The sequence below is a fragment of the Neoarius graeffei genome, chromosome 13 (genome assembly GCF_027579695.1).
Source record: "Neoarius graeffei isolate fNeoGra1 chromosome 13, fNeoGra1.pri, whole genome shotgun sequence".
NCBI classification, from domain to species: Eukaryota; Metazoa; Chordata; class Actinopteri; order Siluriformes; family Ariidae; genus Neoarius; species Neoarius graeffei.
The window spans coordinates 50,464,877-50,488,991 of NC_083581.1; the positions used below are offsets into that span (position 1 = coordinate 50,464,877).

At 38.1% G+C, this 24,115-nt stretch overlaps 1 protein-coding gene across 1 annotated transcript in view; it reads right to left on the reverse strand.

The window, feature by feature from the left end:
- Positions 1–10,506: 10,506 nt before the first annotated feature.
- The window catches only part of si:dkey-178k16.1 (band 4.1-like protein 1), a 79,089-nt gene continuing 65,480 nt past the window's right edge, over positions 10,507–24,115 (reverse strand). The window contains exons 12-24 of the mRNA XM_060936875.1: positions 23,342–23,529; positions 22,641–22,679; positions 21,701–21,736; positions 21,123–21,275; positions 19,543–20,727; positions 18,353–18,403; positions 17,178–17,567; positions 16,546–16,791; positions 16,130–16,189; positions 15,178–15,267; positions 14,968–15,048; positions 14,743–14,859; positions 10,507–11,466 (exon numbers count right to left, since the gene is read on the reverse strand). Coding sequence (XP_060792858.1) covers positions 11,461–11,466; positions 14,743–14,859; positions 14,968–15,048; positions 15,178–15,267; positions 16,130–16,189; positions 16,546–16,791; positions 17,178–17,567; positions 18,353–18,403; positions 19,543–20,727; positions 21,123–21,275; positions 21,701–21,736; positions 22,641–22,679; positions 23,342–23,529 — 2,642 coding nt within the window. The 3' untranslated portion in view covers positions 10,507–11,460. The remainder of the gene's footprint in view (positions 11,467–14,742; positions 14,860–14,967; positions 15,049–15,177; positions 15,268–16,129; positions 16,190–16,545; positions 16,792–17,177; positions 17,568–18,352; positions 18,404–19,542; positions 20,728–21,122; positions 21,276–21,700; positions 21,737–22,640; positions 22,680–23,341; positions 23,530–24,115) is intronic.

Genomic DNA, 24,115 nt, shown 5'->3' on the forward strand with positions numbered 1-24,115 from the left:
GCTTGCCTGCGACCCTGTAGAACAGGATAAAGCGGCTAGAGATAATGAGATGAGAGGATGAAAATTCTGAAAATAAATCTTATTACACAATAGAATACTGTAAATTGCATTTCTACTACTAATACTGTTAGACTGATTGTTTAAACAATTAATAGCTTTGAATGTCTACTCTTGGTGTGAGCCCTGGGTTTCACCTGTGAAGACCAGAGAGCTATCTATAGGAGAAAAGCAGGTATTTTGAAGCTGAGAAAAAAGTGAAAAGAGATCAAAACTATTGTACAAGCATTTGGCTTAGCCAATACAACAATTTGGAATGTCCTGAAAAAGGAAGAAACCCCTGATGTACTAACATCTGGACACTTAGCAGGTTGGCCAAAGAAAACAACAGCAGCTGATGACAGAAACATTGTGAAGAAAAACCCAAAAATATTACCATCAACCTCCACAGTGCATGAGTATAGGAAACCCCTTAAAACAACTGAAAGAAGCTGTGGTAGAAGCCTGGGAAAACTTCACAAAAGAAGAATGCAAACTTATGATGATGTCAGTGGGTTTTTGGCTTGATGCAGTTATTGCAAGCTCAGGATATGCAACCAAATATTAAATGTTATTTACTTTACTTAAAGAATACCTCTATCAATAATTTTGGTTACCTAATGTTCTAAATTGTTTCACATATATACAGTAGATGTACAACAGTAAATATCAGGAAATTAAAACTGAAGTTCTGATTTATCATCTCATAGTCATTTAAAAAAAATGTCTTTGAGTAATAGTAAAAACCAAAGAATTGGTTTTGCCATTCCAATACTTTCAGAGGGGACTGCATGTGCATCAAAACCATCAGACATCAGAAAAGCTTCTTTTCACATGCAGTCAGGCTTATGAACACTTAATCGCCTCACAAAAATACTGACTGTTTCATTGACAGCATTGTACTTTATTTTCAACATGCAATTACTTTTGTGTGCAGTATTTATCTGTGTAACATGTGGAACATAATCATATATAGTATCCAGTTCTGTACATATCAGTCATGTTATATTACCAGTGTTCTCTTTGTCCATGTTTTTATGTTATTATGTGTAATGTCTATTAAAAGACCTTTCAGAATATCTAGCTAGCTGTGGATGAGGATTATATAATTCAGATCAAATTGAACAAGGGTGGGGAAGTCCTCAGCAGGAGACTAATCACCATCCCTACCATACAGCGGGTCTGAGTAACGCATGCCTTTTCCATATAATTTTACATAAAACTACTGCTACTTACAGTATTTGTGTTTGCAGTTAAAGATTGACTTATTTTAATATTAATTCATTTATGTTTCTAAATATACATTGTGTAAAAGTCTTAAGCACTCTACTTTTTTCATACAAACTTTGTTACAGATTTCTATTTTATGACTTCTACATTATTGAGTCAGTACAAAAACATTTTAGAGTTCCAAACATTTGTTTTCCAGCACAAAATTAAATGTTACCAAAAAAAAGTTTGTATCTGAGCAGCATATTACATAAGACACCACTTTTTAGATTAAAAAAGAAAACATAATGAAGGCTGCTGGTTTTTGCTGCAAAATTAAGAAGCAAGTGTGACAGTCAAAGTGTCCAGAAGAACTGTGGCTGCTTCTGCAAGATGCTCAGTAAAACCTACAGCTCATTTCCTTATCAAACTGCACTCGTTGTAGTCTCAGGTACTGAAAGGTTTCTTCACCTCTGGCCCTCACCATCTCGAGATCAGTCCCCCCGTGTCACCCAGACATCTGGGGGTGAGTCGCGAAAGAAAGACAGGAACCCCATGAGTTCGCAATCTTTATTCACAAGTCCCCCATGAGACGAGAGAATACAGGAGATTTTATATGTGTGTTATCTGTGGATGAAGTGACATCACTGTTTGATATCTGTCTATGTGTGTGTGTGTGTGTGTGTGCATCTGTGTGGATATGCAGGTGTGGGTGTGTCTGACATCATTGCAGACCTTGGCGCTGTTCAGACACATTTCTGATCAATAATACACATTTCATATCAAAATAAGCAGAATGTTCTGAAAGATATCAACATTTACGCACAACGTTATGTTCTGATAGAATGTTCCAAAAGATATCAGTATTACATCTCGAGCAATGTGTCTAGCTTAGACAGACGGTCACTTCTTGAATGCCAGAGACAGAAGAATGCATTCTTGGTCATTGTAAACAAAACAGAGGGTCACAGACCAAATCCTTTACAATTAAGAATAAATCCTTACAACTATCCATCCCCACAAGGGAACAAATCCCAACAGGTACATTTCTTTTTTTTTTTTTTTAAAGTTAAGGGTCGTCTCACACCAAATATTGACTTTGTTTAATTTAGTATGGCTTACTGCTGTTTGTAGTATTTTTAAATGTTGAAACATTTCATTATTTTTTAAGCCATTTTTTGTCTACAACATTTCTTTACATGTACCTAAGACTTTTGCACAATATTGTATAATTTACCTTTTTCACAATTCAGTCAGGTTTATTTGAACATAAGAACTGGTTTGTTAGTAATGGTAGTTATTTTGATTTCTTTAAACTTGCACAAGCAATTTTAGATAAGATTTCACACATAACTCAGAACAACTTGGTTAATCACTGCTTCAGATAGCCTGCTTAAAAATAACATGGATGAATGCATATTTGCAAAGACAGTGTGTTTTACATATGGGGGGTGTCAGGGATTGGGAGTAGATGGATGTAAGTACAGAATAGGTTTCATTTATAATAGTGAAAACACACTGGCAGACAGTCCAAATCAGCAGGCTATATCACAAACGAGGAATGAGCACAGGGTCGGGCGAGACTCAAACAGTATTACAGGCAACGACAAAAACGGAAACAAGGAATAGGATTTCAGGAAACCAGGAAAACAACGCAGGAAATAAGGCTCAGTAATACAACCCCTGGCAAAAAGTATGGAATCACCAGTCTTGGATGAGCACTCATTCAGACGTTTTATTCTGTAGAACAAACTGAGATCACAAACATGATACAATAATAAAGTCATTCCAAAGTGCAACTTCTTGGCCTTCAGAAACGCTAAAATAAACGAAGAAAATACATTGTGATAGTCAGCAAATGTTACTTTTATAGACCAAGCACAGGGAAAAAATATGGAATCACTCAATTCTGAGGAAAAAAATATGGAATCACTCAATTCTCAGGTAGAAAATAAGGACTCACCCAGTCAATTTCCTTTCCCTAAATTGACACCTGCCTCAGATTAGATCTGCTCGTTAGTCTGCAGTTAGAAACAGCGCAGTTATCACACCTTGGAGGGCTGCTGGACCAAGTGGATTGGCAAGAATCATGGCTCCAACAAGAGAGATGTCTCTTGAAACAAAAGAGAGGATTGTCAAACTTCTTAAAGAAGGTAACTCTTCACGCATGGTTGCCAAAGATGTGGGCTGTTCACAATCAGTTGTATCTAAGATATGGACCAAGTACAAACAGCATGGGAAGGTTTTTAAAGCCAAGCATACAGGTAGACCAAGGAAGGCATCAAAGCGTCAAGACAAAAAAAGGCCATATGTCTTGAAAACCGAAAAAGTACAACAAAACAAATGAAGCATAAATGGGAGGAAGCTGGAGTCAATGTACAAGTATGTGACCGAACCGTGAGAAATCACCTAAAGGAAATGGGATTTTCATATAGGAAAGCTAAAAGAAAACTATCATTGACACCTAAACAGAAAAGAACAAGACTACAATGGGCTAAGGAGAAGCAATCATGGACTGTGGATGACTGGATGAAAGTTATCTTCAGTGATGAATCACGAATCTGCATTGGACAAGGTGATGATGCTGGAACTTTTGTTTGGTGCCATTCCAGTGAGATTTATGAAGAGGACTGCCTGAAGAAAACATCTAAATTTCCACAATCCTTGATGATATGGGGCTGCATGTCAGGCAAAGGCACTGGGGAGATGGCTGTGGTTACTTCTTCAATAAATGCACAGGTTTACATTGACATTTTGGACAGTTTTCTTATCCCTTCAACTGAAAAGATGTTTGGGGATGATTAAATAATTTTCAAAGATGACAGTGCATCATGCCATAGAGCAAAAACTGTGAAAGCATTCCTTGGTGAAGGACACATCCAGTCAATGTCATGGCCTGCAAATACACTGTGTGCACAATTATTAGGCAAGTGAGTACTCTGATCCTACCATTATTTCTATGCATGTTTTCCAACCGCAAGCTAGATACACTTGAATGCTAATTGGATTTAAGCATTCTCAGGTGGTATTTATTTGTGTAATGAGGGAGGGTGTGACCTAAAGTCATTAATACCCTATATTAAGGTGTGCATAATTATTAGGCAGCTTCTTTATCTCAGGCAAAATGGGCCAAAAAAGAGATTTAACAGACACTGAAAAGACAAAAATTGTAAAATGCCTATCAGAGGGATGCAGCACTCTTGAAATAGCTAAGCTATAGAAATGTGAGCACAGAACAATCAAACGTTTTGTTGCAAATAGTCAACAGGGTCGCAAAAAATGTGTGGAGAAGAAAAGACACAAATTAACCACAAAAGACTTGAGAAGGATTAAACATGAAGCTACCAGGAACCCATGATCCTCCAGTGCCACAATATTCTAGAATTGCAACCGACCTGGAGTGTCCAGAAGGACAAGGTGTTCGGTGCTCAGAGACATGGCCAAGGTAAGGAAGGCTGAAACACGGCCACCACTAAACAAGACTCACAAGTTGAAATGTCAAGATTGGGCCAAGAAATATCTGAAGACAGATTTTCCAAAGGTTTTATGGACGGATGAAATGAGAGTGACTCTGGATAGACCAGATGGATGGGCCCATAGCTGGATAACTAATGGACACAGGGCACTTTGACTCAGACACCAGCAAGGTGGTGGAGGGGTAATGGCATGGGCTGCTATTATTAAGGATGAGCTAGTTTGACCATTTCAGGTTGAAGATGGACTTAACATCAATTTCCAAACCTACTGCCAGTTTCTAAAAGATACATTCTTCAAGCAGTGGTATGGGAAGAAGTCTGCATCATTCAAGAAGGCCATGATTGTTATGCAGAACAATGCACCATCACATGCACCCAAGTACTCCACTGCTTGGCGAGCCCACAAAGGCCTTAAAGATGACAAAGTAATGACATGGCCCCCTTCCTCACTTGACTTAAACCCTATTGAGTACTTGTGGCCCCTTCTTAAGCATGAGATTTACAGCGAGGGAAGACAGTACACCACTCTGAATAGCATTTGGGAGGCCGTGGTTGCTCCTGCACAAAAAGTTGATCGTCAACAAATCAAAAAACTAACAGACTGGATGGAAGGCTCATGGCAGTTATTGAAAAGAAGGGTGGCTATATTGGTCACTGAATATTTTTGAAATGCTAGAAGTGTTTATTTGTTAATTCTGAGATGTTTATTTGTTACACTGAAAATTAAAATAAACAAGTGAGATGGGAAACTTTAAGCTTTTCATTTAGTTGCATAATAATTCTGCACACTAAATGTTGCCTAATAATTCTGCACACTTATATATTCCCCTGAGAAGGCCTAAACTCCCCTATCCTTTGTTAATCATTCTGGTTTTAGGTTTATTAACAATTTGGATTGACTGAGAGCACTGTATTTGTTCAACGATAAAATTAATCATCAGGAATACAACTTGCCTAATAATTGTGCACACAGTGTAGTCCAGATCTCAACCCAATAGAAACTTGTGGTGGAAATTGAAAAAAATGGTCCACGACAAGGCTCCAGCCTCCAAAGCTGATCTGGCAACTGCAATCAAAGAGAGTTGGCACCAGATTGATGAAGAATACTGTTTGTCACTCATCAAGTCCATGCCTAAGAGACTGCAAGCCATTATAAAAGCCAGAGGTGGTGCAACTAAGTACTAGTGATGTGTTTTGAATGTTCTTTTGTTTGTCTGTTTTTCATGATTCCATATTTTTTTCTTCAGAATTGAGTGATTCCATATTTTTTTTCTCTGTGCTTGGTCTATAAAAGTAACATTTACTGACTTCCACAATGCTTTTTCTTCATTTCTTTTAGTGTTTCTGAAGGCCAAGAAGGTGCACTTTGGAATGACTTTATTATTGTATCATGTTTGTGATCTGAGTTTGTTCTACAGAATAAAATGTGTGAATGAGTGCTCATTCAAGACTGGTGATTCCATACTTTTTGCCAGGGGTTGTATGTCCAAAGAACTCAATACTTCGCACTGAGCATGTGTTTAAACAGTCTTGATATAGGTGCACAGATTGCGCCTTAATCATGAGCAGGTGTGCGTCGTTAACAGCGTGTGTGCGAAAGCCCACTCGGCGCACGTGCAATCCGGAGTGCGCCCAAGAGTCCAACTGGTGCACGTGCCAAAGCACACAGATCTGACAGGGTGTGTGTGTGTGCGCGTGCATGTGTGCAATGAATTTCATTTGTGTTTCCTTTTTTTTCCATACTGTAGGACATGAGGTTTTAGTGGCACTGGAGATTTCAGTATTCTTATTTATCTTTAATACAGATACTCATCCACTTGATCAGGACTTTATTATGGCAGATGGCTCAAACCTGAAAATATTTGCTTATCTGAAACTGGATTTTCTATTTTGTTCACTCAACTCAAACGTTGATACCAAAACGGAAGACAGTGGAGTTGTTGTTTTAAATGGCCTGTAACCCTTTCCAGTGCCCATCTTGCCAACAGAACACTGAATACATGAGTGACTATCTTGACTGAATGTTCAATACAAACATGAAAACAATACACTTTTTACAACATAAAGCTAGATGGCCTTTCGATTTCATAAAATCTGTGAAATTTAGTGCCCTCTGAAATTTGATCATTGTGATACATGTTTATTTCTGTAATATCTCACAAAATATCAGGCCATTCTGTGACTGGGAATTTATTTAATTTGAGGGGATTCCCTAGCAAATAATGTGCATGAAATCGCTCGCTTTGAGCAGTCAAGCAGACAGAGGAAGTCCGTGTGCACATGCGCAGGTTTACCTTGACCGTGCACTGAGAGTTACATCATTCTGTCACTAAACGAACAGCTGATCACACCGAGGTGCTCGCTGACCGACGATATTTATTAGTTTGGTCCTGCGTTTCCTTTCCTTTGCAACATAACGTCTTTTCTTCTTGCTTTCCGTTACTGTAGTCGGTCTTCCACATTTCATTCGCACACTTGCATCCTCCATTTTTCTCTCCTGTTTCAAATTTGTATCCCACAATGCCTTGTGCGAACGGGGAAAACTCACCAAGTGATGCATGACGTAGTATCTGGAATTGGGTCATAGTGAAGCAGGAAAAAAATAGTGGAGAATTTAGGGCTATGTGGCCCTAAATTCATTAATTGTTCTATTAGGGAAAAAAACTAATAAAATTGGAAGTCTGATTCGAATTCAGTAGCTTTGGGTCCACTAAACAAAAATAATTGGGTGTCAGGGAAAATTATTTTTATGACCTACACTTGAAAAATCTGAAAGGCAGTCTACCTTTAAGGACCAGTGCAGTCTCATCTCATCTCATTATCTCTAGCCACTTTATCCTGTTCTACAGGGTCGCAGGCAAGCTGGAGCCTATCCCAGCTGACTACAGGCGAAAGGCGGGGTACACCCTGGACAAGTCGCCAGGTCATCACAGGGCTGACACATAGACACAGACAACCATTTACACTCACATTCACACCTACGGTCAATTTAGAGTCACCAGTTAACCTAACCTGCATGTCTTTGGACTGTGGGGGAAACCGGAGCACCCGGAGGAAACCCACGCGGACACGGGGAGAACATGCAAACTTCACACAGAAAGGCCCTCGTCGGCCATGGGGCTCGAACCCGGACCTTCTTGCTGTGAGGCGACAGCGCTAACCACTACACCACCATGCCGCCCTGACCAGTGCAGTATATATCATAATCTGGAGATTTTATGAATTTACCACAGTCAGTCAACATCACAGTACATTAACACATAAACCAGATGGATGTCCTGATGTTATACAAGTTGATTCAATAATGCCACAGATTCTGATCACTGAAGCTTTTAACATTTTCAGTTGTCAATCAATCAATCTTGTACATTATTTTCTAGATTTTGGTGTCCTGTTGATGTGTAATGTCCCCAGTATGTATACTCTTTACTCTGTTTTCTGTTGTCGAAAAAAAGCTCAAGCTGCTGCCTCAGTGCCGAAACCAGCCTTAAATTATAGTCTGTATTTGTTTTATTGCTAATACCATCTTTTGTGAATAAGGTATTAACAACACCTTGCTTTACATTCTGTAGCAAGTTGCTGTGGTTAAGTGGGCACACTGGACACCGTCCATTTGCACCATTCATACAGTTACTCAGCCTGAACTGTCTCTTTGTGATCTTTAAAAGAGCAACAGGTCTTTACATGAACAAAGCAACATGACTGAAGTCATTTGGACATATTCATTCAAGTTCATAGTTTTTAATGTAATAGTTTGCAAAATGTTTATGCACAGTGCACATCCTTCAATATTCTGAACACTGAATATGGATCTGAACATTGTAGTGTAGTGCCCCCTTGTGGTACATGATGTTCTGCTCATGTTCAGGGGTTTTTGTTTCTTTGTTTTGTTTTCTTCTGGGTCTGTTGTTCAGTAGACCAGATGCTGCTGCTGCATGATAGAGGTACACTAATTTATGACACCACATGGCATTAACTGGCCAATTTATTTCATGTCGACCACTGTACAGCAAACACAGGGAACCAAGCAGTAGGAATTACAGAGTACAAGTGAAAGAAGTGTAAATGCAAAAAGAGTAGATCATATGCAGAGTTGTGAAGTTCTCTGTCCTTTAGCACATGACCTCCATGGCACATGATCAATAATTATTAGAAAAGGTAGAGAGAGGTTATGAACCCCTGAAATGCAATGGAAGCAACATCTGCTCAATAGATGTCACCATCTCCTTACCAAATCAACTCACTTTGTACTCATAAACCCTTCCTCATTACAGGAAATGAGAGAAAACTACTGTAATCTAACAAGCAGGATATTTAAGATAGCATTAGCACACTGCTAAATCATTCACAGGCTTTTGTTAGAGGATTTAGTTTGAGATGAAGGTCTGGGTTAAGAAGCTGATGAATGGCTGGGAATGTATTAGCAGCTTTCCATGGCACTTCTGTACTCTTATAAAGAAAATCAGGGGTGGTTTTCCAGCCATGACTGTTTGGATAAACAGCGCAATCAATCCAGATTGCTGAATACTTTATCTATTGACTAGAGCTCAGTGTAGGCTACAACACCCTGACTAATGTTATTTTAAGACTAAAATTGAAGACATTGACAACAAGCTGAAAATTAAGTTTCCAGGACGACAGGTTAATTCACTGCATCTTCACTATATTAATAATGAATGTTGGATACAAACTATGTGGCCAGATCAAGCAGAAATCAAAAATAGCCATGTTTTGTTTTGTTTTAAAGTTGATTTTGATGATTTCTGTAAGTTGTATTTACTGTTTTCCTATTAACGTAGGCGTTAATGAAATATTACACATTAATTCAATCAAGCATCTAAAGCTAGGAAGTTAAATATCAGGAAATCCATATTTTATTCTTCTAGGATTATGACACTATTGAAATGTCGTATTTTTCAACCTTGTCTGGAAAACCACTCCACTTAAGTCTGTAAAATGTACTGCTTAATTGTTTTAATGCTCTAAGTCTAGCCATGATATTTTCAAGTTGAGAAAGGTATGCCGAGATGAAACATTCACATGGTACAATTCTTTGTTAAAGGTCCATAACACAATCCTCTACAAGTCACTTTTAGTTTTCTAATGAAAAATCAGAGCATGAGATTCTTCATCCTTACACAGTATCCCCAAGTATCATTTTAAAGTACAGTAATGCATGTACCATTTAAGGCCCATTCACCTATAAAACACTACAACAGACAAATCTGCATTCATTCTTTCGGCTGTTCCAGCACTAGTGTTACAGAGGGAAGGATTTAAGGAGAATCACTGCACAAACAGTCCACTGAAAATAGAAATAAAACGCTCATGACATCAACCACAGAGTAAGCAATCGGTATATTGAAACAGTGTGAAACTATAAAGACATCGCTTTAAGGGACATGGTGAATTAGCATGAACAGTTGTTCCAAAAAAAGAAAAAAAAGCAAGAAAGAAAGCAAGCAAGCAAGAAAGAAAAGATGAGAAAGAGGAGGTATTTTAAAAAGCCAAATAATAGTATTTGTGTCTTCTTTCTCCCCCCCCCCCCCCCAACTCGTGGAATTAATAATCGGGCAGTTTGACATGCATATGACACAGTTATTCAAAACTTTATTCTGCTTTGCTAGTATCAGGGTCAATATATCTAGGGCATGACATTTTTTCTTTCTTTAAAATACCTACAGTATATAAAACAAAATATTATTATTGGTTCTTCAATTCTTCTGCAAAACCATTCATATAAACATGTTCATATTACATTATTACCACACTGATTAAAGCCTGATTGGAGAGAAATGAAGGGATTTTCTTATTAATATGAAATGTATACCATTTTGTAGTTATTATTTGTTTTTAGCACCTCATTTAAAGGAAAATTTCATTTGGTAACCTGAATATGAATCATACAGGATTAATGAAAGGGTTTCCAGGGCCAAATATACATTAAGTACAACATCACACGTTCCGGGAACAAGGCCCTACAGAGGGTGATTTTTTTTTATAGCGTACTTATCTTCACAACAATGACAATGACAATTATCTTCATTTTATATTGAGTATTTGTGTCATTCTGTTTCAAAGTTGTTTCTTGTTGATTTCTCTTTTCTCCTCTCAGAAAGCTTCTCAGAAGCGTCTTCCTTCCATAATTGGCACAAATTGTTGTCCTTGTGTCCAGCAATCTGTCCATGTCCTGTCAACACCATATGTGCCTATTTGATGAGTGCACTGATCCGCTTTAGTTGGTCCGATGGTGCCCATGTTTTAGATTTGTTAATTTGTTTCTCTCATGTGATCATTGTCATGGACACATAAATGGTCTGAGAATTAAAATTTAACAGCATTTTAGCTTTATCTGATCAAGTAACAGTCATGTGCGTTCTGAGATGAATGACACTTCCTATAGTCTGATGATTGCAAAATAAGCCTTCCCATTTGCCTATCCAGTAGATCTCTTGAGAAATAGTCAGTTTCAAATGGTTGAATATTCCAGCATGGCATGCACAATGCCACTTTTCTCATTATGCATGACCACACTGAAAGTAAAAATAGACAGATGGGTGCAAAGATGTGAAGTCTGACTTGTGACAGGGAGGATGTATATCTGTATGCTGCTAGAGAGGTGCTGGAACCTGTGGGTTAGGATTGATGGGTGCTGGATAGTAGATGTCCATGATCCACCATCATTAGATGGTTTAAAATACAGTACTTCTCCTGTGAACAGTCCTGACAGTCTAAGAGATCAGGACTGAAAAAGGGCAATAATGATATATTAACACCAACTTCATACAAATATAATTCCAACTGTATTATGCCTTATAAATAATTGTCTTAGCTTGTACATTATCTTAAAATGTATTATCTCTAAAATGCTGAATTTGTGCTTATAAATAATAAATTTTATAATCTACTGTACTGTAAAAATGATTTGGGGGTATTTTGGAGTGAACAGAAATTACCTGTGTTAAAGCTAGGACTTGTCTATGATAATTATATAATTTATATAAGACTGCTCCTGTGAGATCTACCAAGCTCAGTTTGCTGGTATAGTGATGGTATATTGCTACTTTTGCTGGGCATAGGCCAATGTTTCCCTTTTCTGCTCAGTTGCTATTTTTGTGTTTAAAAAAAAAAAAGTCTTCACTGATGTAGGTGGAACAACAGCAGAGGATGTGGCAGATAGAATCTAACAGAGCTGTTCTATGTATTTGGTCCAGGATTATTAAGAGCCCCCTTAAAATGTAAATAATTCAAAAATGATATTGGTAAGTAAGTAAGTAAATAAATAAATGCTTCTTACAACCAGGTTTTGTGGATGTCCATTCATTAATTTAATATTCAAATCAGTGGTTATAAGAGGAGCTATGACTAGGCATATCAAATGCTGGCTGGCCGTGCTGTGAAAGCTGTGCATGCAGATGCTCATCAAAGTTTCCAAATCTGTCATTGCTTCACTCTTGAATATTTTCTATTGTTAATGCTATCATTAAAAAGCTTATAATCTCTGCTTTCCAAAGAAATGTATCTCGTTAAAATCTATTCAGTACTTTGGGAGTAACGACAGGTTGAGGTTGGTACAACAGAGTAAAAACTCTGCTCACATAACATTGAGAAACTGCTGGTGCTTTTTGAGTCACGGGAAAGTGGTCAGGCTCTCTCTCCTGATTGGTTTCTGACTGGATTACTCGTGAATATCAAATCAGATAAGTTTTATAGGGATGTTCTCTAGCTCTCGCTGTTTCTGATGAAGTATTCAGCAAAGTTTTCCGTCAGCTAGTTTTGATATGCTTCACGGGAGACTTTGACGTGAATTTGCATAGCTTTACCTACTTATTTTTTCAAATAAAACTGATTCCTGTAAATAAATAACTATTTTAGAATATAACTGTAGTTGTTTTGATGAAAAATATTGAGCTCTTAGTGGTCGGAATTATATTTTTAAAAACCAGAAGTCAGAAATGTGAGTGTCAATTTCAGTTCAGTTAACTGGAATTGTTTATTGGATGTAGCTCACAGAGGTTTTTTTTTTTTTTTCGAGGTTAGCCTTGAAAGCTGTGAATATTATATTAAAGAATATAAATGATAAACACCAGTAGGCCATACTTTTGAGAAATAAAAAGGCCTATAGAGCACAAAGAGGGTATTAGAAATAATCTTTTATTACTTTTTTTATTGAGTTTACCGATTTAATGTTTTTACCTAATTAGCATATCCATCCATTATCTGTAGCCACTTATCCTGTTCTACAGGGTCGCAGGCAAGCTGGAGCCTATCCCAGCTGACTATGGGCAAAAGGCGGGGTACACCCTGGACAAGTCGCCAGGTTATTGCAGGGCTAACACAGAGACAAATAACCATTCACACTCACATTCACACCTACGGTTAATTTAGAGCCACCACTTAACCTAACCTGCATGTCTTTGGACTGTGGGGGAAACCGAAGCACCCGGAGGAAACCCACGCAGACACGGGGAGAACATGCAAACTCCACACAGAAAGGCCCTCACCGGCTGCTGGGCTCGAACCCAGGACCTTCTTGCTGTGAGGCGACAGTACTAATCACTGTACCATCGTGCCGCCCCCAGATTAGCATAATTAATACTAATTAAATACTAATTTGCCTAATTTGTTTTTACTAATTTTTCAAACTTTGTATTCAGTATATAAATATCTATGTGCCTGACAATTTCCATGTAAATATCTTGGAAAAATAGAAAAGTTATTAAGAAAAAACATTTGATCTCATTCGTTAATGAGGCCCATTTGGGACCATGTTATCCTAATACATGATATTACGGCCATTTCCTAAAAATTAAGTGAAAGACTCCCGTTATGTCTCATCTACTGGTTGCCCATTCATGGGTCTCGACGCATTGGGCGTCCCAGGCTATCCCTGGTGAAGATCTTAGAACAAGACCTCCAGCTCCTCTTGGGTGATGATTACAACATCTCAGATGGTGCAAGACGAGCATTAGATCGCAACAGGTGGCATCACCTCTTGTTAACCGCACTGAACGAACGCAAAAAATGTGAGCAGGCAGAGCCATCACCTGACGACGACTGAAGACCTGGACAAGGTACAAGGTAAGGTTCCTAAAAATTAAGGCGTTTTTTCAATCTTTGATTTGTAATATCTCAAGAACAGATAAATATATTTTAATTCTGTAAAAAGTATGATGTTCTGCATTTATTTCTGAATTCAATGAGAGCAGTTTCAAGCAATTTGGACTGAATTTGAATTTTCATCTGATTTGGCTACTATGACTGGATCTCTCCTGATAATGTATTAATTTCGACTAATACACCAATCAAATGCTTAATTTTTTAAATTGCACTATTATTAGAAGAATAAGCATCTTATATATAAAATTTCATATTTTTCAAATGTTTCATGCTTTCTTTTTACATACTTCAAGTGGTCATAACAACACACCACAACCTCCACTATTATGATCATAGCACAAGCCACAAAATATTTTAGTCAGTATGTAGTTACTGCCATTAAATGTGGTCTCTTAATTTCTTCCATAGCTGTGTAATTCTACTGTTAAAATGGCATGACAAACAGTGACCAGCTACAAAACTGGCTTGTGAATAATAGGACAAGACTTATGTTTAGGAAGCTAGTGCTTTGTGAGCTACATTTGCATGATGAGGAGGTCTTGGAAGGTGATCTCCTCCTCATAGCATAAGTGCAAATTTTGGAACAAAGTGGAATAAAAGTCCCACTGTGCTGGCAGATTTTGTCTGTCACAACTTTTACTATACTGCTGTGCCTATGCAGGGGGCAAGCACTTTCATTTCTGGCCACTACAATAACAAAAATGCAAAGTAAAAATTTTATATGGCTAACCAAATTAGCAATATGCCAACATTATACCATGAAATGATGCTTGTGTCTGCATGAAAAGCACCCTACGTGTGAAATAGCAGAACCGTAAATGGTTTGATGCAAAACCCTAAGGATTTATTTTCACAGGGGAGAGGGTTATGTAGGTTCTTAGGGACTGATTATGGCAAATACCTTGAATTGCTCATGTGTATCTTGTGTGGAAGATTCTGTTTCCCTGACAACTATGGCCTTAGTTACCAACATGTCAGGATGCTGCTGCTTGGCTTCTTTTATTGCCATGGCCAGTGCCTGTGAAAAAAGTAGCTCTCAATTCAAATGAATGCAGAAACCTGAGAGAACAAATAACACTTCATGTTTTCAGCACATTTCTGTTATACTAACTTGCTCTTGACTTACTTGATCTTGGTCAACATCATCATCTCCAGTTATGATAATCCTCTTCTCAATTCTTGTCTCCGAGTATCCGCCTTTTACTGTCTGTAAACAAACACTGGTAAATCAGAACGCTCACTCAATATCATCAGACTCGCTATTGTTAGTGACCGATTGGTTTTACTATAATTTGTGGTGTAAATAATGTTTTTTTTTCTGCTGTAGTGCTGTTACTTTGGTAACATGTGTTGTAGCTGAGGTCACATTCTCTGTTACAAATAGAGGGGACCCAGAACCCTCTCTGGCCAAAGATCCGAAGCTCACCTGCCCAAGAAAAGAAAAGAATAACATAATAAAGTCTGTAACGATAGTTAAAGATCAATAAAATCTACACACTTTTTTATGAAAATGAACCTACACACAATGCAGCCATATTAAAATATACATGGCTCTATTTTTGTGCTTATTTATTGTTTGGACGTTAGATATTTTCTCACCCATCTGCTATTCTTGTTGTGGCGAGAAATTAATGTACAGATGCTGGCTGGACAGGCACAACAAAAGGTGTGACATATTAAATCTGGTAGAGCAATGATATTTGTCCAAGGTCAAAACTGCTTCCCCCCTAACAAGCAAAGCACTTGAAACAAATAACTATGTTGTGCCAACTAAATGTGAATCACACATGTGATGCGTTATTACAGACAAAACATCATATAATCAACAGAAATACATTTATTCTTAGTTGCTAACCAGTCAGTGAACAAATTTTAATGGGAAATCTTGTTAATAATAAATTGTTAGACCATGTCATTGTACTGAGCAGGAGTTAAGAGAGGAGTTCATTTGAATGCATAGCCTGCTGCATGTTTCTTTTTCAACCCAAGTCTCTTAACTCAAGTCATTTTTTTTCCATTTATGACACTTTTACCCAGGATACAAATTATACAGAAATATCAAGAATATCTCTGCCACACCAAAAGGCCTCAATGCTTCATGACCTCAATGAGTTATTCATCCCAAGCAAAAATATTTGATAATTGAATACGAGTTGATGATAATAACATTTTTCTGAAAGCAACCACAAAATGAATGCACTCACAACAATCCTATTCTTTCCCAAACTGAATATATACATACACAGTGCTATATAGCTATACGCTATTTTATGCTTAGGTATACTTACAGGAGAGATCCTCTCTGTCACTGAGAATGGGGCTTCACGCAGAGCAGTTATGCCATGATCCTATAACAACAAAACATCTAAAGATTAAATCCTTGAAAAGCTCGTGAATATCAGTAGTACAGTATAAGCTTATTATGCCACAATTTAAGTCTCACAATCAATCAATCTTATTTACTTATATTTTGTCCATTATAATTATAGATAATACAGGGTGATAATACTGGCTACAATTTTTTTCTTCTTTACAGTTTGCGTTTATTTTCTTTACAGTAATTTTTTTTTGGGAGGGGGCACAAGTGGAGACCTTTGAAATAATAACTCCACCATCTTGAATTATCATATTACTGTATTTCAACTACAATGCTACAGTGCTGTAGTGTTATCCTTTTTGTACAATAACAGTAAATTATGCATACCTGGTCTGCTATCTCCATAATGGTTGTGGTAACCTCTGACCCATTCGGCTGCGTCTCAATCTTGACTTCTGTTTTTCTTAGAGCTTGAGAGGCTATGATGTCACTGCTCTCTCTGCTATGAAGCTGTAAAGATGCTGTGTCTGAACCATCTTGCCTTACTGACTGGACATGAACCAGCTCTGCAGATTCCTTTTTTAAAGCCTGAGCAGCCTTCACTGACCGTGGAGCTTTTTTTGGCACAAAAGGCTTGAAAAGGAAAAGAGGAGACAGTAACAAAACGTCAAGTCCTCGCTAGGGCCTAGGTAGAAGGTCAGTGCCAGCTAAAATAACTTGGCAGCATAAAATGAGGCATGATTTCAAATAAAAGAATAAGAAGCCATGATAAACATAACTGAATTTTGAAATTAAAGAAACCAGACCTGGACTGACTGATATTCGAATATGGAAGACAGCATCATATGGAACAGAATGAGAATCAATCATGAACTGAAATTCCCAAGTAAATTCATGCTTTGGTTTGATGTCCTGTAGGGTGCAAAAGAAAATAAAATGAAGTGACTGAAGACATTAAGGCACCTCTCCATCACATAGCGATGTAGTTCATACTCTAGTAAGGAAGGACGACTATCTACCTCAGGTTTACGCTGCTCCACAGGCTTCTGTTCTACGATGGGCTTCAGTTCTTCCACCGACCTTAACAGTTCTGCAGGTTTCTCCTGTGGAATGACGATGGGTTCGGACCCTAGCATGAAAGCTGGATGTGCTGGCCGGTCTGAAACACAAAGTTCAGGCGAGAGGTCCTTCTCTCCTAACTCCGACATTCCTCTGGAGAACTCCTCCATCCCTGATTGAAGGTCCATGAGGACAGTGAAGTCCACCTCAGCCTCTAAACTGGAAGTGGAGCTAACGGTGATGCTGGAGCATTTGCGTTCAATGCCCAGGTGGGTCTCCTTGAGATATAGATTCTCTGGGTCAGGGTCATCCTCAGACACTGATCCCAGACGCCGTTCCCATGGCTCTCTCTGAAGAAACAGAGGAAGAGTAGAATTTTGAGAAGGAAAACTAAAAGTGTATGATGCATAAACAGTAACACAAGTGCACCAAATCAGCGCTGTGAACGCTGTGTAGTAAAACACCCCAGAGCCAAATTAACATAAGTATATAAATAAATGTATAGTACAGATTTAAGTCCATCTGGACAAAAATGACCACTAAAAATTAATTAATGACATGGGATTTTCATGTCAGTATCATGTAAATTTAGAAATCAAAATATTTTTTTAAATAATCAGAATGTTATATTTCAGCACTCCAAGAACACAAGTCGAGTGTGAACGAAAATATTAGTTAAAACTGAAAAGATTGATTTATTAAAACTTTATTTTCAGAACTGCTACATGTCTCTGTGGGAGAAGTGAGCCAGATGTATGTATGCATTTACTCTTAACTCCATAACAGAATTAAAAGTTGAATTTCTTTGCAGAAATCATTATGTTTAGTATTCTCAGAAGTATCAGTTGACTGAAAAGGCTTGGCTTGTTGCTCATTCTGTGACGCATAGTTGATGCTATTATGTATGAACGTGATTACATGCAGTGAAACAAAAGTTACTTGCCCCATAGAATCATCAGACACAATGGAGCAAATTACTTTTTGTGATTATGAAGGGAGTTTGGGGAGCTATGCAATTGAATGCATGCTGTTTATGAAAGCAAAAATGGGCCCATAGAGCTTATGACATATAGCGTAAACTTATGGATTAAGCAAGATGCTGCAAGTAGGTAAGATGAGCGGAAAAATGAGGCACCTGGACTTCCTCCTGAGGTTCCGCATGAATTGCTGGGGTGGGGAGCGGTTCCTGGTGAGACTAAATAATAGGAAAAGGAGTCCAAGTTAGAGCATTGAGGTTTCAGGCAAAAGGGCTGGAGGGTGTAATGGACCCTCAACTAATTACTAAGTGTAAGCATGTCCCAGCTGCACACAAATATTTAGAGATGTAGATCTCCACAACTACAATTACTTCCGTAGTTAGCACAAATTAATTCTAATTTTAATAAAGTTCTTAATTCTTGAACATCCAGCACCAAAATACATTAGAAACTAGGATTTTTGTTAATAGTTCACTGTCCAGTAAAATCTGTTCCATTTAAGAGCCTATTTCACTGATTATTTGTAATGACATAAGAAGCTGAAAAATTTAGCTTGCACAGTAGCTTTGGAACTAGATTTTTCTTAATTTTTTGACTTCAGCAAAGTCAAAACATAAAGGAAAAAATATAAACTAAAATTCCTATGATGAAACTGAAGTTCAGGTTAGTACACCAGCATCCCATGCTCTTGAGAATAAGGGCTCAACTATCTCAAAGGAAAATAATAAGCCTTTTATTTTATAGTAGCATATAATTCCATCCAAAAAGCAAAGCCTAGCTCAAGCGATAAACTCTATAACTCTGCTCAAAAGCAGTTAGCCATTTTTGGAAGTCTCCTTTGCAAATAAATAAATAAATAAATAAAAATAAAAAAAAAAACAACTACATTTTCAAAAATGGCATTCTAGCATTATAGTATGCTGCATTTGATTCCTAGCAACAACCATTCACCCTTTTAATAGATAAAAATGGTACCAAAGAAAGGCTGTTGGAAGGAAAGGCCTTATGTACAGTGGTTGATTAAAGGAAAGCGAGTGTAAAGCTTAAGCAATGAAAATTACATGGAGGGTCCTATGGGCTGTCTCATATGTGCAAGCAGATGTTGAGCTGTGGAGAGAAGGGAAAGGGAAAAGAAGTGGATCCTTATCCAATCAGTCATGGCATAGTACTTTTATCAGCCAATGGATAACGTTAGAAGTGGGCATTTCACCCATCTCTCCTCAGATACAGGTGATTATGCTGTACAGATGTATGCAATTAACAGTTAAAACTATAACATAAGGATGTGCAGATTCATGCGATGCCTATAGTTCCTGTGAGAGACAAGCAGATGCCAAGCAGTTGTTACCGATGGTTTCTTTTTAGCTGATTCTAAGCTGGAGCTCTTGAGAAGGCTGTGGCCGGAGTCAGTAGGAGAAGGCTGTTTTTGTCGCGTCTCTCTTGACTTCTGGGACTTTACATGAGAATACAAAGGAGTCATTTGCTCAAAGCCAGAAAATATTAAGTTTGATGGGAAATCAGACAGTGGGGAAGTATCTTCAAAGCACACCTGGTCATCATCTGCACTAAGTCTCTGATCAGTATTGTCTTCTGTATCCTGAAATGGGTTCTTGTATGTTTGTGGAGGCTGGTTGCGTTTCCTGATTTCCCTAACATAGCCATTAGCTGTGTTGTCTCTTTTAGGAACTGCTGCAGTGCTATCCATGACTGAAGACATACTCATCTGTGTGAAAAAAGATGGTATTTTTTCGATTCTGGACGATTCCTCTGACTTTGTTCCTTTTGTCTCATCAAATAAATTTGAATAATTTGTGTCTTTGGGTGCATGTTTTCCCTTTAGTTTTTTGGACCTCTCAGGTTTCAAGGGAACCACTCGTTTTGGCTCTGGTTCAGCAGAATTACTCTTAACTAAATCACTTCTTAGAACTACTTTGTTTTCAGTTGTTTTGGTTTTACTAATGGTTTTAATTTTGTTCGTACTTTCCACAGATTGTCTTTCCCATCTGCTTCCATTATACTGATCTCTCATATGTTTGTCTATTACTGCATTGGGAGAAACCTCACCCTGGTTTCTCCCCTCATAGTTCCAAAAATCTAGATTTACACTATCTTTTACATGAGTTGTGCCAACATGTCTCCTTTCAGTCCAATGAGTCTCTGTTGGATATTCATCACAGCCATTTGCATGAATATTGTTCTCCAAATGTTTCTCATATGGAAGTCCATTGTCATTTATGTTCTTGCCAGCAGAATGGGTTTCATGGATAGGTTCATTCTTTAATGCATAAATCTTGGTTCTTAGAGGCTTCTCTGGGGATGGGATGGAGTTCTTATTTGATTTGCTGGTATGGCTTCCCATTGGGCCACCACGAGTCATACAGATTTTCCCACTAATCACTTGATCTCCTTCATGCTGAGTGAGTGGTGGTGGCTCTATTCTAGCAGGGTTCTTGTTCTTTTCCTCTTTTGAACTGAGGGCCAGGCCTGTTTGACAACCGTCTTGCTCCTCAATAAATACGGGCTCCTCAGAGGCCTACATATCAATATAGAGTGAACAGTTTCAATGGCTTGTGTGTGTTGCTTATACACTATCACTAAAAATAAGATGTGCTGTAAAGTAAAAGTCTGATGCAGTTATGTTACACTATGTCAGGCCTAAACACAGTCCTTTATGTCCACTACTAAATGGAATGTGCTTAAAAGCACCATTTGTGTTTCAAAGATAATCATATTGAATCTCTAAACAGTATAAGCCATAAGACACAGAATTCATGTTGTGTTTGGATAATTCACGCTAGAAAGACTTTATTACAATTTTAAACATGCATAGTTTGCCCTTAGCTCATGGTTAATTAAATCTACATAAAACATACAGTATCTAACCTGCTGCACCTACTCCACAGGCTCTTACAAGCCTCTTAAACTTACAGTTTTTTTCTCTGGAGTGCTGCCAGACGAGGTCACAGACAGACGTTTCTCTCTGTGGACTAGCTTGCTGTTGGGTTCCCTCAGTGCTCTCTTCAATTCGTTGATACTTGCCTGATGTTTTTGTAGTACATCTTCAGGTTTATCCAGGAACTGCTACAAAGTAAACCAATCAAGAATGCAAACCTCTTCATTGCATCATATAAAATATATGTGAAACAGATGCATTACAACCTGGGGAATAAATAAAAATCTGATACTGTACTTCTGTACTTATTTCTTTTCATTATAAAGGAACTTCTGTAACTATCCCTGTTGTGAGTGTGACCTATTCCATAAATAATGTTTTATCTCATCTATTAAAAAAAAAAACCTGTGTAGTTACTCACAAGTCACACAATTAAGTCTTCAAATTAACACTATCATTAAAAAACACAACATATGAACATATGCCACATGCTTTGGTAGGTAATGGATCTCCATTTTGGCCCAGAACCTGCACTGACAGAAAATCTGTCGTTTTTAAAAGAATCCTTTCAGACAGACAACAACTCAGGCAATGGATGTGCCAGAAGTAGTACCTCCTGTTTAGGGCGAGGGGCCAAGTCCTGGTCCGACTGGGCAAAGGGATGAGTGGGTGAGATATGGTGCAAGGAGAGGCAAGGCGAGGCACAGCGAGGTAGAGGCGGAGGGGAAACAGTTTTAGGAGTGAATACAAGTAGGCAGAGCATGGTTGAATTTACAGGGAAGGAAAGCAGCCAAACAGAGAACAAATCTTATACAAATACACTAAATTCAGCCATGGAACTGAAGACAGTGTACAGGGTTGTGCCATTGGTCCGAGATACACTGATCCAAGTGTACTTTTTTGAAAGAAGAATGATCACAAATCACATTTCTAACAATGTATCCAGACCAAGGACACAAATGACCAAGGCTCTCTTTTGAGATGCAGTCTTTAAATGCAGTATTTAAACTGACATTCCTAAAAGTAAGGATAGGTGCTGAAAACGTCACCCTTAAATATGTTAACTGGAACTAAAGTAGCAAGCAATATGTATGACACAATTTGATCCATCTAAGTCAAAATGGCATGATGTAATTTAGTAATATGTGTAAACCATTTCTATACCATCTGATTTAGATCTTTTTTTTCCATTAAACCATATAGACACCAAGTAACAAGCATCAAAATGATGTAGCTGTTAGAGCCTTGATATATTAAGCAGGAAAATATCTATTCTCTAATAGATATTATTCAAGACTCTAATATTTTAAGGGTGAACCCATTCCAATGTTACAAACATTACAAAACACAAGACACATTATAAACACTGATTCCATTACAAACATATGGACTGCTTTGAGAGGCATGGAAAGACATATGTATGAACATCTTGCTCTGTGGCATTGCTAAAAAATATCTGTGAAAAAAAATTGCTCTTCATAATGGACTTCTTTGTATAATCTATGCTAATACAAAAATACTTCGACAGACAAATGGTAGACACCATAAAATACCTCAGCCTTAGAGTCTAGAGGAGAGCCTGGCTCCTCCCCCTGGCAGCAAAAGAAAAGAGGAAAAAGCTATTAGTAGAAAGCAGGGGAGAATCTTAAGAGGGGAAAGAGAAGAAAGTATACTGTCAGGTTTGGCAAAAGACACATGATAGTTATATTCAGAAAGAAAGAAAAAATAGCTGGAAATAGATACATTTTCAGAGCAGCAGGAGAGAGAGGGAGTGATATAAGAAGAGCAAGAAAAGGGGGACGAGTGGAGTGAAGAGAGGGAGTTAAGGAGGAAACATAATGGGACAGAGGGAAAAGGCTTAAGAGAAGCTGGATTACATTTTAATTAGAAGATCAGGCAAAGCCAAAGATGAGTCATCGTCTGGTGTGAACATAATGTGGGTTGGACTCATCGTGTTAAATGTATATTTACTCTATGTCTTCTCGGTTTAAAAGGAATATTCACATCTACTTAAAATGCACACAGTAATGGCCTTAAACTAATGCACACCTATCAGAAATTCATTCGCAATATTTAATATATGCTACAGTTATAGATATTTTTTGTTGTTGTTTAGTTGATCATCTAAGCAGGTAAGAAGTATTGTAGTCAATTTTATATGTATTACATCTCATGCATTACATTCCTCTGACAATTCAATTTTATTTAATTTAATGAGATATCGATCTGCTTATTGTCAATAACACTACTGTACCATGGCCTTTGATGGAGTAGCATCCCTCTCTGGTCTCTTATCTACAGTTTGCTTCTGCTGCTGGTCCAGATCCTGCTCCTGACTAGACTCCAAGTAGTCCCGGTCCAGATCGTCTCTGGAGAGGCTATGTGCTGGGTCACTGGAGGTGTGCTGGGAGAGTCTGTCCATTGTATCTCCCAGAGCAGATGCTGACAGCAATAAACAAGTGAAAATTTCATTAATTCCTAATTATGTGGACTATAATTTTAATCCATAGCTTCAAACTTTGCACAGGATTATGATCTAAAAGAACACAACAGTACACATTTCAAATGTCAATTTTGTCAAAAAATACCAAAATTGGCATTTTTGTTGGAATTACCTCATTTTAAATATTCTCAAATTTGAAAATCTAGCCAAAGAAGTGAAGTAATTAAAACAGCTGAAAAGCAAAACGTCAAAGAAAGCTGAATAAAGCACGTCAAGGTACCCTGCCTGTCTCCATCCTTCAGTTTCCCAACTTGCCTGAAATGTTACACTGGTGCCAAAAGGCAGGAACTGAAGCTGAAGCTTGGCTACTCCCACTCCTGTCTAGAGAGGCTCAGCTTGCGGCACAGCAGCTGCCCACTGACAACATGCTTGAGTACCCAGACCTGAAACAAGCCATCTTGCAGCATGTCTTGCAGAATGCCATTTGCATTCACTGTGCAGCTCCATGATGCCTGCCAGCGGTGGTTGAGGGCAGAAGAGCGCGATGGTGCTGGAGCAGTTCATCGCTTGGCTGCCAGGGGTAAC